This window comes from Podarcis muralis, chromosome 13, assembly GCF_964188315.1.
Source record: "Podarcis muralis chromosome 13, rPodMur119.hap1.1, whole genome shotgun sequence".
Taxonomy (NCBI): Eukaryota; Metazoa; Chordata; class Lepidosauria; order Squamata; family Lacertidae; genus Podarcis; species Podarcis muralis.
Genome location: NC_135667.1, coordinates 25074400 through 25092441, shown reverse-complemented (window position 1 = coordinate 25092441; position 18042 = coordinate 25074400). Strand labels below are relative to the sequence as shown.

Here is an 18042-nt window from a genome sequence, read left to right as displayed (position 1 = left end):
GCTTGGCTGAAAAGGGACACAAGGTTTTTCTTGGAAGGTCCCACTTCCAAAGAACTAGTCCATATTTCCTGGCTTTTACTATTACATAAGTTGTCTAATGACATTTAAAGGTATGTTGAAGATAAAAATGATTTATAGGACATATATTGAGGATGAAGTCCCCTTCCATTGAATTACATTCTCAGTTTGTAGCAAGCCTCCTTTCCAAGGAGGGAAGGTCATAGCCAACACCAGCAAGGTGCACAAAATCCATTTTCTCATTTGTTATTCAGAGACAATGAGCCCCAGTTCCCTATTCAGGATATTGTAGAGCTATTCTCCACCTGGTCACCAAAGACAATAACTTTAAAGATCTCAGAGTAATATGTTGTGCACTCTAACAACTGGGACCCATCTGCTTCTGGAAAGAAGAACTTGGATCTTTTTCAGTTTCTGGATGCCTGATCCTGATTATTTTAAAAGTTGGTGGTGAATGGTTTGACTGGCTATCTGCACTGAATTGTGTGCTTTGAAGAGGTGTCCGCCAAGTGAAAGGATCTGTGCTTCTAGAAAGAAAATGGAAGTATTCCTGTATCAGCTTGGTCTTTTCTAATTGTAATTAGAAAATGCTCTGCTAATGAGAATGTTGTGGCATCAACAGCATATTGAAATTATGGTTGGTTCAGAAATATAGTTGTAGAAAATTAAATATTCTGGTCTAAAACCGTGCCCCTGAGGGGAAAAAACAACAACAATTTCAACAATATTTTTGTTTATTATCTGAATATTAAACTTGCTATATAGAAATATAGGTTAGTGTATTCATATGAATACACTTTGCAGCATATTATCATTTTAGCATATTAGGCAGCTCATTAAAAATATTTGATGGCGATGAGGAAGACCAACATAGGAAATGTAGTTGATACTCATGTTTCCATTATCTTTACAATTCCCCAAAATGTAAACAATATAATGGCTACATAATGGAATATGTGTCAGCCAACTAACTAAATGTTCTATCAGACATAGAACTGATACAATGTACAGCTCCCTTACATCTATAAACATTGTTACAGATATTACAACAACAACATGGAAGAAAAACCCATGATTACAGAATCCTGCTTATAAGAGTGTTCAAAAGAAATACAGTAACAGGAGTGCCAAGAGTTGCCATCCTATTAGGAGTAGAAGCAACAGTAGTAGTAGCTCTACTCATGGCAGAGTTAGCAATACTTTCAGTACTAAAGCAATGGTAAAATATTATATTATAGTTAGTGTTTTGGTCTTTAGAATATAACATGATCTGTGCCTCTAACCTTCAAGCCACAATAGGAAACTATTGGTTATCTCTTGACATGATCTAACAGAAGCCCAATAAATACTACCAATACTACCAGCTTGGACTTAAATTTTGTCCAGCTAAGTTACCCAGTGTATTATATGACCTATATTATCATTAGAATCAGGAAGAGCTTCTAATATGTAACATTTTCTGGCAGGTGTACTTGATAAGTTGCTTTGGACAATATTTGGTGGCATGATTTTTATTGCTCCTTACTGATCATTGTAAAAAAAAAAAAAAAAAAAAAGCTTCTTTTTTACATCATTCAACAGGTTGCTCACATGGAAAACAACAGCACAGCAGTGACAGGATTTATCCTCCTGGGGCTTTCTCAGAATCCAAGAGTACAGTCTGTTCTCTTCTTCCTTTTCCTCACTGTCTACAGCACAACATGGATTGGAAACCTCACCATTATAATCAGCGTTATCAGAACACCCAACCTTCACACACCCATGTATTTTCTATTAGCCAACCTGGCTGTCATAGACATCAGTGAATCATCAGTCACATCACTGAAAATGTTGTGGGACCTATTCTTCCATACAAATACCATTTCTTACAATTGGTGCATTGCACAGATCTTCTTCATCCATTTAACTGGGGGTGCTGTGGTCTTCTTACTCGTGGCGATGGCAGTCGACCGGTACATAGCCATCTACAAGCCACTGAGATATTTAGTTATAATGAACAGAGAAGTTTGCATAGGTTTGGTAGCTGGGTCATGGTTGGGTGGCTTTGCTCACTCCATTGTCCAGATTGGAATTCTCATTCAGCTGCCTTTCTGCCAATCCAACATCCTGGATAATTTCTTCTGTGACATTCCACAGCTCATCAAACTGGCATGTGCTGATACGTATATCCCAGAGTTGCTGATGGTTTGCAACAGTGGACTGCTCCTCACGTTGATCTTCTTCATCTTGCTTGTGTCATACACTGTCATCTTGGTGAAGATTAGAGCACATGTCACAGAAGGGAAGAACAAAGCTCTTTCCACCTGTGCAGCACAAATCATGGTCATGAGCTTAAACTTTGTTCCAGGAATGTTTGTTTATGACCGACCTTTCAAGGTATTTCCAGGAGACAAGGTTGCCTCAGTCCTCTACAGCCTTTTAACACCAATGCTGAACTCAATGATCTTTACTCTGCGTAACACTGAGATGAAAAACACAATTAGAAAGCTCACAAGAAATTTTCTGCTTTCTGAAAGGACAAAACCATCACTGTGTGTTCATGAAAGAAAGACATAGAACTTAAGCACCTTTTGTTGATGTTTTTCTAAAAGTATATACTACATTTTTAAAATTTATTTTGCTTTCTATTCCAATGCATGTGAAGATGACTTCAATCACCCCCAGGAGTGCTCTCTCTCCCTCCCTCTCTCTCTCCCTGCCCTTAAAGGCCTGTTCTACTGTGTATCCCACCTATGGGCAGTAAGCCATATTGGCAGCCTGTCCAGGCTGCTACAGCCTATGTGATGCTCCTGCATCACTCATATGTTTTATGCTTGGGGCTGGGGCAGACATCCCTGTTTAAGAGCTGGGCATCCACACCTCTCCCTCTTCTCTTTGCAGCAACACCTGCCTGTCTGAGCTATCAATGTGACTTGCTGGTTGCTTTGGGGCCAAATAGGAATTTTTTTGCTGATCCACCTTGTTTGTGGGTTTTGTTGTTTTTCACCACTTCATACTGAATAATCGGGTGGTGGGCATTAGATGATCTGGTATGCTATTAATTTAGGGTTCCCACTGCAAAATCTTGGCTTTTAAAGGAAAATAATCAAAAAACCCACTTCCGATATGGGCTGCTATACTCCTGAGTCTTCCCAGACGTTTTAGCTGCTTTACGAAAATTCTGCCCCGGCGATATTTTCGATGTATGAATCCCGGCTATGTCCAGGAAATTCTGAACATATGGCAGCCCTATATTGATTACATGAACCAGGTCTTTAATTTAGTCACTTTGGGAAGTTCAGGTGTGGGAAGGGGAGTAGTTGTGTTTTAGCCTGGGGACAAGGCTGGATTAACTATTAAGCAAAATTAGCACCAAGGAGGTGGGGGGGCACAGAAATTATGTAAGATTAGTTCTGATGATCTGATCAAAAACTTTGCAATTCTAAAAAGCAGAAGGCTATACAAAACCAAACATCATTTTCCATCATATGGTAGGTTTTGTTTCATTTCAAAAAATAAAATTTTATTTCGTGGTTTATTATTGTTGATATTTTGAATTTGATATATATGGGGGCACCAACATCTTGTAAGTGCTTAGGGCCTCTAAAGGTCTTAATGTGGCACTACCTTGGGACCCTCTTATGCATGGAGTTCCAACTTGAATAAAATATTATGGGGGCCCAGGCAAGGCCTGCCATGCATCAAATGGTACATGCACACACACTATTTGAATGGGGATGCCCATTAACTTTGTTGGGGCCTAGCCCCCTCAAATATTTTATTGTGGTGGGTGAAACCCCCATGGCCCCTAGCAGTTGGCTCCTATGACACACAGACACAAAAATACCATAAGAGAAGGAGGAAAAGGAATGGGGAATCATACAATACATTAATATATCATCTAACGTAACATTTATGGGGGGGGGACCAACACACTCAGCATATAAGTAGTAAATAATAACAAACAACATTAACTTCTTCACCTTCTTGGTGTGGCCTAGGAATGGGATGAAGGCTGGATAGTAAAGCCTCCAGTTCTTGCATCAGGGTTTTTTTTTTGCCCTAAGCTAAAGTTTCTTTCAGGTTCTGGTTTGCTCCCGAACCAATAGTGTTTCCTTTGCAGCGGTTTTTATGGTATAAATAAATAAAGTGACCCTAGTTTGACCTATATGTATTTCTTTGTTTATGTGTTATTTACTATTTCTGTGATATCTTCAAAGCAGCAAGAAAAGTAAATGTGCTTAATAATTATTGACATTTATTGGATTGGATTGGAAAACATCTTCTGGACTTTTTGCATGAATGACTAAGTAAACTTAAAATATCATCTTTCTGAAAATTGAACTAATCATGTGATGTTTTTATGTCAGATTTAGTTGATCTGAATCATTATTGCATATTTTACATGCATGATGATAACACTAATTTCCAAAAGGATGACACTGTCACCATTACTGGGAAACCCAGCCAGAAGGGCGGGGTGTCAATAATAAATTATTATTAAATTATTATGTGTTCATCAGAGAGGTGAATAGAGAGCTCTGCAAGCTCCACTATAGTGTTACTAATATAGTTTTCCCAATCATTATTACTGTTTGTAGGGTTCCAAACCACTATATGTCTGAATCAAAGACACTCCTCTTGCTTCTTGAAATTATTTTGCACAGGTTCCTACTTTGACTTTATCAAATCGGTTTGTACATCTTATTAACATTATATTTGTTTAAAAATCACATTTATTTTGTTTTATTTATTGTTAGGGTTCCAAGTCCCTGGATGTGTGGATGAACAACAATTCCGTTGGCATCAGGAGTATTTATTTATTTTCATTGACACTTATTCATTTAGATTTTATAAACCAAATCTTGTGGACTGTGCCCCTGACTCAGCTTATCTCATGACATTAGCTGAGCCTCTGTTGAATAAATCACATATTGAACCTTGATCTCCCCTGTGTTTTGATTCCCCAGTTTCTCCTAGTACAACATAATGCTGAAACTCATAAGCAATTTCATAGCATACAGTGGGGGACCTGTAATGGGTATGTCAAGAGTTGTTTGAAGAAGTAATTTGATGACATGACTTTTAGTGGTCCTTAGTGAGCCTCAGTAGGATGCTCACATGGAGAAGAACAGCACAGCAGTAACAGAATTTGTCCTCCTGGGCTTCTCGCAGAATCCCAGAATACAGTCCCTTCTCTTCCTCCTTTTCCTCACTGTCTACAGCACAACTTGGTTGGGAAATCTCACCATTATAGTCACTGTGATCACCACCCCCAGCCTGCATACGCCCATGTACTTTTTGCTAGCCAACTTGGCTGTCATAGACATCAGTGAATCAACAGTCACATCACTGAAAATATTATGGGACCTCTTCTCCCATACTCATACCATCTCCTACAATTGGTGTATTGCACAGATCTTCTTCTTCCATTTAACTGGGGGTGCTGTGGTCTTCTTACTCGTGGTGATGGCAGTGGACAGATACATAGCCATCTACAAGCCACTGCAATATTTAGTTATAATGAACAGAGAAGTTTGCATAGGTTTGGTAGCTGGGTCATGGTTGGGTGGCTTTGCTCACTCCATTATCCAGATTGGAATTCTCATTCAGCTGCCTTTTTGCCAAGCCAACATCCTGGATAATTTCTTCTGTGACATTCCACAGCTCATCAAACTGGCATGTGCTGACTGTTAAGTCGTGGGTTGACATAGCAGCCGGCACAGCGATTTCTTCAAGTAGCTCTTTATTCTGGTAAGCTGGAATAGAACTGACAGTGAACAGCTCAGCCGGCCTGTATTTATAGGCAGCCGGCTGTCACATTGTAACCACAACAGTCCAGAGTTCCCGCCTAAAATAACTGCCGCGGACCTGAGTGAAAACTATCTACAGACCTGAGTGTTGGCCCAGGGTGAAACTACACTACATAACACCCCTCCCCACCGAGATAAGGCGTTAGTTACAATCGTAATGGTTTCCTTATATACAGCACTACGCGTAATGGTTCAATTAGGCACAAAAGCATATCGGTTACATTTCCCATACTTAGACCAACAGTGATACCTGTCCAACAACATAGTCCTTTAAATGAGTTGGGCGCTTGGAAACTCTGCCAGACCGCCGGGGACTGGTAGCCAAGTCCGGAGGGCCACACAGTTCTCGCTGAGGCTGTGGTGCGACCCTAGGTGGCGTTGGAACCAACTCCCCTGGATCCGCTGCTGTGAGTGGAGCCTCCGCAAGTGGAGTGGTCTGAGTCTGTTCTGAGACGGCTTGGTTCGGCTCCACGCTGGCAGTTTGCGAGGGAGGTGTAGGTGGAGCCTCGCCATCTGTACGTGTCTCTTCTGGAGCCGCAAGCGCAGTTGGGGGCACCTCGGTAGTGTCCAAGTCCCCAACCCTGCGCCTAAGTTGGTCTATGTGCCGTCGCCACAAGCGCCCGTCTTCGAGTGCCACCTGGTACGAGCGAGGTCCAGTGACTCCCACTACTGTGGCTGGCACCCAAGGGATGTCCCCCACATAGTTCCGGGCAAAGACCTGGTTTCCTGGGACAAATGACCGTGGTGCGTTGGCACAGCCTGGGGGTTCAGCCACGGCAAAGTCTGGGTGTAGCCGGTCGAGCGGTGACCTGAGGCGGCGGCCCATAAGCAGTTCCGCAGGACTCCTCCCTGTGGCCGCATGAGGGGTGATGTGTTGCGCGAACAAGTATTCGGCGACCCGCTCATGCCAGTCTCCCCGGTCCAGGCGCGCCAGTGCCTCTTTTGTCGAGCGCACCATTCTTTCCGCTTGCCCGTTGCTGGATGGATGAAAGGGTGCCGTTAGGGCATGGCGGATGCCCAGTCCCAAAAGATACCGCTCAAACGTGCCTGATGTGAACTGCGGGCCGTTGTCAGAGACAAGGACATCAGGACACCCATGCGTTGCAAACAGGCCTCGCAGCACCCGGATGACAGCTTCGGTAGTGGTGGAGGGCATCAGGGCGACCTCCAGCCATTTGGAATAGGCGTCCACCACTACCATAAAGGTCCGGCCGTGAAAGGGGCCAGCCAGATCGATGTGCACCCTCGACCAGGGTGTCTTTGGCGTCTCCCACGTGTATCCCTTAGCTGCCGGTGGTGCAGGCCTCGACTCCTGGCACGCTTGACAGGCGGACACCCAGGCAGTGATGGCATCGTCCATATTAGGCCACCAGACGTAACACCGAGCCAACGCCTTCATTTTGACAATTCCCGGGTGGCCAACGTGCAGAGCCTCCAGGACGCGCTGACGGAGTCCCTGGGGAATCACGACGCGGTCTCCCCACAGCAGACAGCCGCGATGAGCTGAGAGTTCATGTTGTCTGGTTGCGAAGGGCTGGAACTCCGATGCAAAGGGCCCTTGTGGCCACCCCCTCCACACCCAGTTGAGCACCCGGCTGATGGTGCGATCCTGGGCAGATGCAGAGGCCACAGTGGCAGCCGACACAGGCGCTGCCGGAAGATCCTCAATCAGAAGGAGCGATGAAGCTGGAGCCGGGTCTTCCACAAATGCTGGAAGAGGGCAACGGCTGAGGGCGTCGGCATGGCCCATCGATTTCCCCGGGCGGTGGATGAGCCGGTAGTGGTAGGCAGCCAGGAAAACAGTCCATCGCAGCATGCGTGGTGAGAGGACCGGTGGAGTTGGACGATCACCGGCGAGGAGGCCCAGGAGTGGCTTGTGGTCAGTGATGAGGTCAAAAGTCCTGCCATAGAGGTATTCATGAAACCTCTTCACTCCAGCCACAAGTGCCAATGCCTCCTTGTCGAGCTGGCTGTAATTCCGTTCCGTCGGAGATAGTGTCCTGGAAAAGTAGGCGAGCGGTGCTTCTCTTCCATCTGGAAAACGGTGACTAAGGACAGCCCCGATGCCAAAAGGTGAGGCGTCGCAGGCAAGGACCAGTGGCCTGGATTCACTGTACTGTACCAGCACACTGTCCGAAGAAAGGAGAGCCTTGACCGCGTTGAAGGCCGCCGTCTCCCGATGACCCCAGGCCCAAGGCGTCTTAGTGCTAAGGAGTCGGTGAAGAGGCTCAGCCACTGTGGCTTTGTGGGGCAGGAACATGTTATAAAAGTTCAGCAGCCCCAGGAACGCCTGCAACTCCGTTTTGTTCTTTGGAGTGGGGGCCTGCTGGATAGCGCGGATCTTGGATGTGGTTGGATGAAGACCGGAGGCATCGATAAGATAGCCCAGGAACTCTACCTGTGGAACGGCGATCTGGCACTTCTCCCTTTTTACCTTGAGCCCGGCCTCCTGGAACCTGGTCAGCACGGCACGGAGGCGCTCGAACAGCTGCTGGTGTGAGTCTGCAGACACCAAGACGTCATCAAAATATGGTACCACGCCCGGAAGCCCTTGCAGGAGACGCTCCATAAGGCCTTGGAAGATGCCAGGAGCCACACTCACCCCGAACTGCAACCGGCGGCAACGGAATGCCCCCCGGTGGGTGACGATCGTCTGGGCTTCAGCAGTGGCATCATCGACTGGCAGTTGTTGATAGGCTTGGGCAAGGTCCAGCTTAGCGAAGACCTTACCCTCACCCAGGGAATGCAGCAGGTGTTGGACAACAGGAACCGGATAAGCGTGCTGCTGAAGTGCCTTGTTGATCGTGCACTTGTAGTCAGCGCAGATTCTCACCGACCCATCTGGCTTGACAGGCGTGACGATGGGGGTTTCCCACTTTGCGTGGTCAACCGGCTCCAAAACTCCTTGGGCGATCAGTTTGTCCAGTTGTTCGTCCACCTTAGCCTTGAGAGCAAAGGGAACCCGGCGTGGCTTTAGCTTGATGGGGGCGACTTGTGGATCCAGGCTAAAGGAGATGGGCGTACCTGTATATTGGCCCAAGGTGCCGTCAAAAACCTCGGCAAAGTCTTTGACCAGACCCTCAGTCTCTGCGTTAGAGATGCAGTTGATGCCGGTGACTTCCAGGCCGAGGGCATCAAACCAGTCTAGCCCTAGGAGGCTTGGCCGCTGACCTTCGACCACCACCAACCGGAGCAGGCCCGAAAACTCCTTGAAGGTGATCCGGAACCGGCCAACGCCTACCACGGGAACGTCGTTTCCCTGGTAGTCTCTCAGGTGTACGCGGTGAGAGTCGAGTTGCCTTTTGGACACTCTGGGTACCAGTCTTTTGATGGTGCTCCATGACACGATGGACAGGGCAGACCCGGTGTCGATCTCCATGTCACATGGAGCTCCTTCAATGAGCACCGTGACGTTCAGCTTGCGTCTCGTAGGCGAGTCGGTTTGGCCAATCGTGGTTCCAGACGGGCAGCGGCAGTTGGTGAGAGCGAAACAACTTTCCTTGGCAGACTGGAGTGAAGACTTGGACTTGCGAGTCGATGAAGGGGGGGTGTCAGACGGAGCCGATCGGCAGACCTTAGCGATGTGGCCCCTTCTGGAACACCTCCTACAGATGGCGTCTCTGAATCGACACTTGGCACGGGAATGGTTGCCTCCGCAGCCAGCACATTCCGGTTGGCCCTTGGACTTCTGTTGGAACTTCCTGCGCTCCCGCTTTGTCTGGTGCACATCATCGTCTTCACTGGAGGATGCCTCCTCACTGCTGGCCTCTTCATGATGCACCGGAACGGGCTCCCTAGCAAGACGCAGGCTGCTGGACTTGCGGATCTCCTGAGCGGAGCGTTCAGCAGCTTCTGAGGCCACAGCCTCCTCAATGGCTTTCTGTAGCGTGAGGTCTGGCTTGGCTAGGAGACGCCGTTGCAGATGGATGTCCCGGACCCCGCAGACGATTCGATCCATCAGGGCATCGTCTAAGTCTCGGAACTCACAGTGCATTGCAGCCTGTCGCAGGGCGGTGGTGTAGTTGTTGATTGACTCCCCCTCTGCCTGGTTCCTGTGGTAGAACGCATGGCGGGCAGCAATCTTGGACGGCTTTGGTGCGTAGTGGTTGCGGAGCTTCTCTTGGATCGTGTCCCATGGTGATGCCTGGACTGCTTCAGGCGCAACCAACGCTCGGGCCGTCGCAAACACCTCAGGCCCACAGAGGCTGAGGAATAGGCCCCGCTTCCGATCCTGTGATACTGCTGTCAGTTCGTTGGCTTGGAGGTAGCAGTCGAACCGAGCGAGGTAGGAGTCCCATGATTCAGAGGCTGGCGCAAACGGCGGTAGAGGCACAAGTGAAGCCATGATTCCGATGCCGGCGTGAAGGGCGATGGATGGAACACAGTGCTCTAGCCAGAACAGTCAGCTCTGAACTGGTTCTGCCCAGTGATTTCGCTCAGTGATTTCGCTCTGTGATTCAGCTCAGTGATTCAGCTCAGTTCAGAGGCTGGCCGCATCTGGCTGTGCTCTGATGTCCATCTATCCCACCTTCGTCGCCAGTGTTAAGTCGTGGGTTGACATAGCAGCCGGCACAGCGATTTCTTCAAGTAGCTCTTTATTCTGGTAAGCTGGAATAGAACTGACAGTGAACAGCTCAGCCGGCCTGTATTTATAGGCAGCCGGCTGTCACATTGTAACCACAACAGTCCAGAGTTCCCGCCTAAAATAACTGCCGCGGACCTGAGTGAAAACTATCTACAGACCTGAGTGAAAACTATATACAGTATCCCCCTGTTGGCCCAGGGTGAAACTACACTACATAACACTGACACGTATATCCCAGAGTTGCTGATGGTTTGCAACAGTGGACTGCTCCTCACGTTGATCTTCTTCATCTTGCTTGTGTCATACACTGTCATCTTGGTGAAGATTAGAGCACATGTCACAGAAGGGAAGAACAAAGCTCTTTCCACCTGTGCAGCACAAATCATGGTCATGAGCTTAAACTTTGTTCCAGGAATGTTTGTTTATGACCGACCTTTCAAGGTATTTCCAGGAGACAAGGTTGCCTCAGTCCTCTACAGCCTTTTAACACCAATGCTGAACTCAATGATCTTTACTCTGCGTAACAAAGATATGAAAAACAATGTTGGGAAAATAATGAGAAAACTTTTGCTTTTCAAAAGGACTTAACCATCACTTTGTGTTCATCACAGACACCCATAGAGGATGCAAGCTCTGGAACATTTTAAATAAAATATTTTCCAATCATTATAATTTGTAAGCTTCGGAGTTGTGATTCATCTGAATATAAAAGACCAATTTTGCTTCTTTGGATTATTATAAAGTAATAATGCAGCTTGCATAATATGATAGTTACTGTCAGTGCTGATTTTTTTAGAAAAAAAGGTGGTAGAACTCACCACAAACGCCTCCCTTGTTTTCTTTTAATGGCAATGATGCCCACCTGAGAGGCACCGGAACTAAGAGATGCTGGAACTGGCTCACACTCAAGGATGGGAATAGCATTTTCAAGCATATAGAAGGACAGGTCTTGCTGAAGTAGAGGCAGCATGGCTTCTGCAAGCATAAGACTTGTCTTAACAAACCTTTAAGCTTATTTGAGAATGTCAAGAAGCATAGAGACAAAGGCAATCCATAAAACATTGTGTACTTATTTAAATAACAATAATACTTAAAGTTTCAAAATGTGCTTCATCAAATGTTCCTGATTAAACTTAGCAGGATAGAAAAAGAAGAGACATCTTCTTTGTAAAATATGTGTTTAATGTGCATATAAGTTGTGTGGAGGTTTGCATTTGCAGATGCCTTGCAGAGAACTGTACTAGGTGCAAAAGGTGCTTGTGCAGTTAGAGCTGCAAAAAAGAAGATGGAGTCTTTGGAATCAGCTACATTAGTAAAAAGAAAGAAAGAAAAGTGTTTTAAATGTGTTATAGCACTGTGACACCAGATGGCACTGTGGGGTTCCATCTTTGGTCAATGTGATTTCCCGTTAGGAGGCTTACAGTGCATTTCCCTGAAACATTTTTTTTTTTATGTTTCTAGATTCAGCCTTTGTTTCAATGTTTTGTTAATTGATGACTTTGTTTCAATGTTATGTTAATTGATGACTCATCCTTGCATGTCTGGGCTTTCCTACAAGCTACCAGCATGTAGAAGAAACAACTTGCTTATTGAGTTATATCAGGGAATTCTGCTCACATATCTCACATATTGTTGTAGATCTGGAAGCAAAGATTAGGGGTAGTCTGTTCTCCCAAATGAAGGGAGGTAGCAACTGGAATCCCCCAATGTTTGGTATTAAACATGTGCTTTTGAACTTGTACATAAATGATCTAGTGTTAGCAGTGAGCGGTGGCTGTTGATACCAAATTGTTCAGAGTGATTAAAACAAAATAAATTGTAAACAGTTTCGAAGGATCTCTACAATTAAAATGGGCAAATGGGCAGTAGAATGGCAGAGTCCTGGGTGGCTTTGAAACAGGCTTAGAAAATTTTCTGGGCTAGGCCTATGTTCTGTCTCTGCAGCTGCTAGAAACTATTGTTGTGGTGAGTACTGCTTCACTCAGTTCCTGGAAAAAACAACAGAAAACCTTAACAAAAATACATGTACGGGAAATTCCAGACATCTCTTAAAATTCAAAATTCCCCCCAGGATGCCATTTTAGGTCTCCGATTTCCTGGCATGTCTGGAATTTTCCAGGCGTATGGCAAGCCTAATGCATCTGAGATTTCTTAATCCATACAAGCACATCTCTGCACACACACACCATCCATGTAAACAATGAGCATTATAATAGTTCCGGGATACGTGAGCTAGGCCAATGCACTTCTGGAGTGTCCCTGAGGCCTGAGGGTGTGGGTGCTGTTGTGGCCTGGGTAGTCTTGAGCAGGGGTGGCCCATCCCATTTCACTGCTGCTTCCCACCCCTCACCCCACCCCCACTTCTGCTGCATGCCAAACTCAGCAAGAGGGGTGGCAGTCTGCAAGACGTTGACGCTTATCTTCTCCAACCAAGGGGCAGGGAAGATGAGCAGCAATGCCCTCCCATTTTGCTGAACTTGGCAGGAGGGGAGGTGTTCTGGTGGTGGTGGAAGTGATGAGGTGGGTGTTGCATCTTGTGCTTTGGCCACCTGTGGTGGGTGCTTCACTCCGCCTCAGGGATTTGGTGTTGAGAACCAGACAGAGAGGCTTACATAGTTGCATTTGGCTCAGAGATTCCCCAATATTACCTTACCTTACTTACTTACTTACTTACTTACTTACTTACTTACTTACTGTGTTTTTATCCCACCTTTTCTTCCAATGAGCTCAAGGTGGTATACAGTGGTACCTCGGGTTACATATGCTTCAGGTTACAGACGCTTCAGGTTACATACGCTTCAGGTTACAGACTCTGCTAACCCAGAAATATTACATCAGGTTAAGAACTTTGCTTCAGGATGAGAACAGAAATCGCGTGGCTGTGGCACGGCGGCAGCGGGCGTCTCCATTAGCTAAAGTGGTGCTTCAGGTTAAGAACAGTTTCAGGTTAAGAACAGACCTCCAGAACGAATTAAGTTCTTAACCCAAGGTTCCACTGTACATGATTCTTTCCCTTCCCCAAAAAACCTCCCCCAAACCCTGTGAGGTAGGTTAGGCAGAGAGACACCCAGTAAGCTTCATGGCTAAGTGGGAATTGGAACCTTGGTCTCCCATGCCTTTGTACAACACTGTAAATCACTACCCCAAACTGGCTCCTGGCAATAAATGAACATACTATTTATCAGCTCCTGTCTGGAGACTTCAGTACATAGGCAATGTTCAGCAGACAACATGCTTTTCATTTGGTTTTCATAATAATTATTTTTATTACATTGAATCAATATTTTGCCAGCATTTTCAGTTATAATAGTAATATGTAGCAATATAAAAATGATACTAATAAAGAAATAATAATAATAATAATCCTTGTGTTTGCATTTCCTTTTTGCCTCTTGTGGTTGAAATAATTGATATATAATACCTTCAAGTACCACAGTGATTCATTTAAACTGCTAATTGAATATCAGTTACACCTTTAGGGTAGAATGAAATTATTTGCTGTGGGGAAAATGAAGAGAAGAGTGCTGATGAGAATAAATGCCATTTTTGAATCATACTAATACAGTATAATATTATTAATTGAATCTTATTAATAGCTATGTTGGACAACATTTTAAACGTTGGGAATATTATTTACTTATTTATTTATTTATTTATTTATTTATTTATTTATTTATACCCCGCCCATCTGGCTGGGCTTCCCCAGCCACTCTGGGCGGCTTCTAACAAAATATTAAAGTACAGTAATGCATCAAACATTAAAAGCTTCCCTAAACAGGGCTGCCTTCAGATGTCTTCTAAAAGTCTGGTAGTTGTTCTCTTTGACATCTGGTGGGAGAGTGTTCCACAGGGCAAGCGCCACTACCGAGAAAGCCCTCTGCCTGGTTCCCTGTAACTTGGCTTCTTGCAGTGAGGGATCCTCCAGAAGGCCCTCGGCGCTGGACCTCAGTGTCCGGGTAGAACGATGGGGGTGGAGGCACTACTTCAGATATACTGGACTGAGGCCGTTCGGGGCTTTAAAGGTCAGCACCAACACTTTGAATTGCGCTTGGAAACTGTATGATGGGGTACTGCATACAGGATTAAGCACTGGACTGATCTATAAATCCCTAATACAGAAATATTTCATTATTCACTCCATGTTATAAAATTCTGCATATAAGGGCTTTGGTATTGACTCAGGAAAGTTTTGCCATAATTTGACCCTTAGGGATATATACCTATTGTATGATGAACAACTTTTCCCATATATTCTGTAGGAAACAGAAATGTACTGATTCAATCTCTACCAGCAAGGAAAGAACCTAAGGGTATGACATAGGTAAGTGGATTCCTAATTTCTCTAATACTTAAATTGAAACTTTTGAAAATTTAAGAGTATGAAGTATTATTTTCCTCTCAGACCCATGCCCAATCTGCTTCAAATGTTAAAACTATTCCATGGCCCACAGAACCGAAGAACACAAAATTGACAAATTACTTATTGCTGTGAAATTGGAAATATGTGTTTTGTTTTCATCTCTGCAGCTATCTAAACGAGGCAAGACAGAGAACACGGAGGTCGATGGGACCATCCACATTGTTGTCATTGGTGTTGGTGTCTTTGATAAGCTGAGTTAATTTTTATTTTTTCCAAACACATGAGTGAGTATAAGAGAAAGAAAGGCATGAGGATGGGAGTTAAGGGTTTCCATGAGACACTGTGGGAACGGGTTACAGAGGAAAACCTGAGAGAGGTACACATGATTCTCTTTTCTTTCCTACTTCCCTTGTTATCTGTACTCATGTGCCATCCACTTTCTTTTTTCCTTTGTGTTGGCCTAAAATTTATTCTACTAGGGAAGGAGAGGGAATTTCCTTCTAAAATACAATACAATACAATACAATACAATACAATACAATTATATAAAACTATGTATACTTTGGGCTGTATCTAAAGTTGCATGCAGGGAGCTGTACTTGCAGAACTGGGCTTCCCATTCCTCTCTTATCACCTTGCGGTCTCAAAATCTGCTCTGATGGAGCCTTCAGTGCTCTGCAGCAGATGCTGGGGGGAGCACTACAGAGGAAAAGAGGGGTGCAAGCTGAAGTCTGTAATGTTAGCAGAACAGCAGCATTATAAAAAATGTTTCAACAATACAATTTCAAATTGAAGATGCTATAACTTTGGATAAATTAAATGATAATCAGAACTGAGTCAAATTTGAGCACTTTTGTGTGCTTTTAATTTCAAAATGGAATATTTAGGAAATTGAAAACATTTTTTCATTTGGAAATTAATGGGATATAAACATTTTAAAATTTATTTAAAGTGTTTAAGATAAGAACAAAGACCAGATTCAAGACATTGCATAATGGGGATCAATTTTTATATTGAATTGCCGTGATCTATAGTAACAAACTATAAAAAAGGTTCAAATTAGCAGCCATATTTACACCGCTCTTTTCACTTTGTCTCTGGGTTTAAACAAGCATAGCTGATGTTTCTCATGCATATTTCCATGCATTATCCCACAGGAATCACCATCCAGCATCTTTTGTGCTTAAATAACTTATGGTGTCCCTACCATTGTATCATGTAGAGATTTCAACATAGAAGAAGAATTGTTCATCTTGCTGCTCTCCATTTATTCAAGTGACTGTATTAGCTGTACTGCATAATGAGGAACCAGACAAGGACTGTGAATGAATTTATTCTCCTAGGATTCATTGGGACTAAGAGGGTTGAACCGCTACTCTTCATTTTATTCTTCATCACCTACACTGTTGCTATGGTAGGCAACTTTATCGTTATTACCTTGGTGTGGTGTGAGAACAGCCTTCACAGCCCAATGTACATGCTCATTGCTAACCTGTCTTTTTTAGAGATTATATTCACCACCACAGTTATCCCTAAAATGCTATTCAATTTCATGAGTCAAAGAAAATCTATCGCCTTCCACAGTTGCATCCTGCAGGCTTACATATATTTCTCAACAGGTTCCACAGAGTTCTTCCTTTTGGCTATCATGTCATTCGACCGCTATCTGGCCATTTGCAACCCTCTGAGATATGCAGCCATCATGAACACACATGTATGTTTTCAACTTATAGCTGCCTCCTGGATGTGGGGCTTCTTTGCAGTCCTACCACCTACAATCCTGGTAGGCCAGCTGCCATTTTGTGGACCCAATTCCATCAACCATTTCTTTTGTGATGTTGACCCAGTTCTCAAGCTGGCCTGCTTTGATGTAAAGAAGATTGAGATTATTAATTTTGTCAATTCAGCCTTGCTCCTCCTAGGCTCATTACTGGTGACAAGTGTATCCTATATATTCATTATTGCAACAGTGCTTAGGATCCCCTCAGCAAAAGGACGACAGAAAGCATTCTCTACGTGTGCCTCTCACTTAATTGTGGTGACACTGTTCTATGGGAGTTCTATTTTCATTTATGTTCAGCCACAAAAAAATCACTCATTGGACCTCAACAAGGTAGCCAGCATACTGAACACAGTGATAACTCCATTAATGAATCCCTTTATTTATAGCCTAAGAAACAAAAAAGTCAAGGAGGCCCTGGACCATTTAGTCAGAAGAAAGATTTTCCCCTTAATTAACCTCAGAGTCCTGAAAACGGAAGAAGGGTCCCAACACTGTGTAGTATTAAATGACAATGTAAGTAAATGAAGATTATGTAGGGGTTTACATGCATGCATTGGAATGAGAAAGAAATATGGTTCAGCTGAAAGTTCTGGAAATATTCTGTAGGTCATTCTTTTTGGAGATATTGAACCTTAATTACAGCTTTCAAACTAACTATTGAAATTCTGTGGTGTTTAAAACTTAAAATCCTCTTTCATGGATAACTCTCACAGTATATTCTTTGAACAGCCACTGTCTTTCAACTCCAGATCAGTAAGTTGCTACAAAAACTATCCACTCATGACTCTTTGAACTTGTCTGGAAACAGTAGCCTACAAATATGGTAGTTATTAACAATTTCTATAATTGGGAATCTAAAAAAGCCCCTGAAAACTATAATATGTTATTATTGGAAGGAGAAAATTAACCATCGCTAGAAGCTGTTTTCCTAGGCTAATGAAAATAATGTAACTGTGTTTCTGAGTGGCATCAAGTTTAATGTTTCAAATTGTACTTTAAATATGATTTATAGATCTCCAACAGTATTTTTTTCTACAAACACGTTTAGCTCTCTAGAGGCAGCTGTGAATTCCTTGAAAGTATTCCTGATAATTTTTAATTTTAGAGTTGAAGAATTAAGGAACAATTTGTGATAACACAGTTTTCTGTTGTGGATAGACTGTCATTTTTCTAACATAAGTGGGATCTGAGGCAATATATTTTGGTGTGGAATGTTCCTGTTTAGGCCTCCAGCCAGTCACCCAACCATGCCCTATTCCAGGGTACTCCGTTACACCCCTACTAGTTTTCTGGTTCCCAACCCCACCACCAACTTGGGCCAATGGAAGTTCTTCCCAATGCAAATAGCGCCATAGACTCATATCTGATCAAGACTACAGCATGAAGCAAATGGTTAAAGGTCAACACCCAAACATAAGGGTCTGATCTAGTTGTGCTTGGTTTGAATTTTCGTTTTTTTAAAAATATTTTTATTAATTTTCAAAACTATTCCAGTCAAACCAAA

General features: G+C 44.0%; 3 protein-coding genes across 3 annotated transcripts; all 3 read left to right on the top strand.

The window, feature by feature from the left end:
- Positions 1-1608: 1608 nt before the first annotated feature.
- On the top strand, positions 1609-2574 carry LOC114583003 (olfactory receptor 4D1-like). The gene has a single exon (XM_028704348.2). It carries the CDS (start codon positions 1609-1611, stop codon positions 2572-2574), a length of 966 nt encoding a protein of 321 aa, XP_028560181.2.
- A 2544-nt stretch (positions 2575-5118) lies between these two features.
- Positions 5119-10983, top strand: LOC114583004 (olfactory receptor 4D1-like). Its single transcript, XM_077918229.1, is given in 2 exon segments — positions 5119-5701; positions 10634-10983. Coding segments are annotated over 2 exon segments (933 nt in total).
- A 5072-nt stretch (positions 10984-16055) lies between these two features.
- On the top strand, positions 16056-17063 carry LOC114583005 (olfactory receptor 6M1-like). The gene has a single exon (XM_077918228.1). The coding sequence runs from the start codon at positions 16056-16058 to the stop codon at positions 17061-17063; it is 1008 nt and encodes a 335-aa protein (XP_077774354.1).
- Positions 17064-18042: the final 979 nt, after the last annotated feature.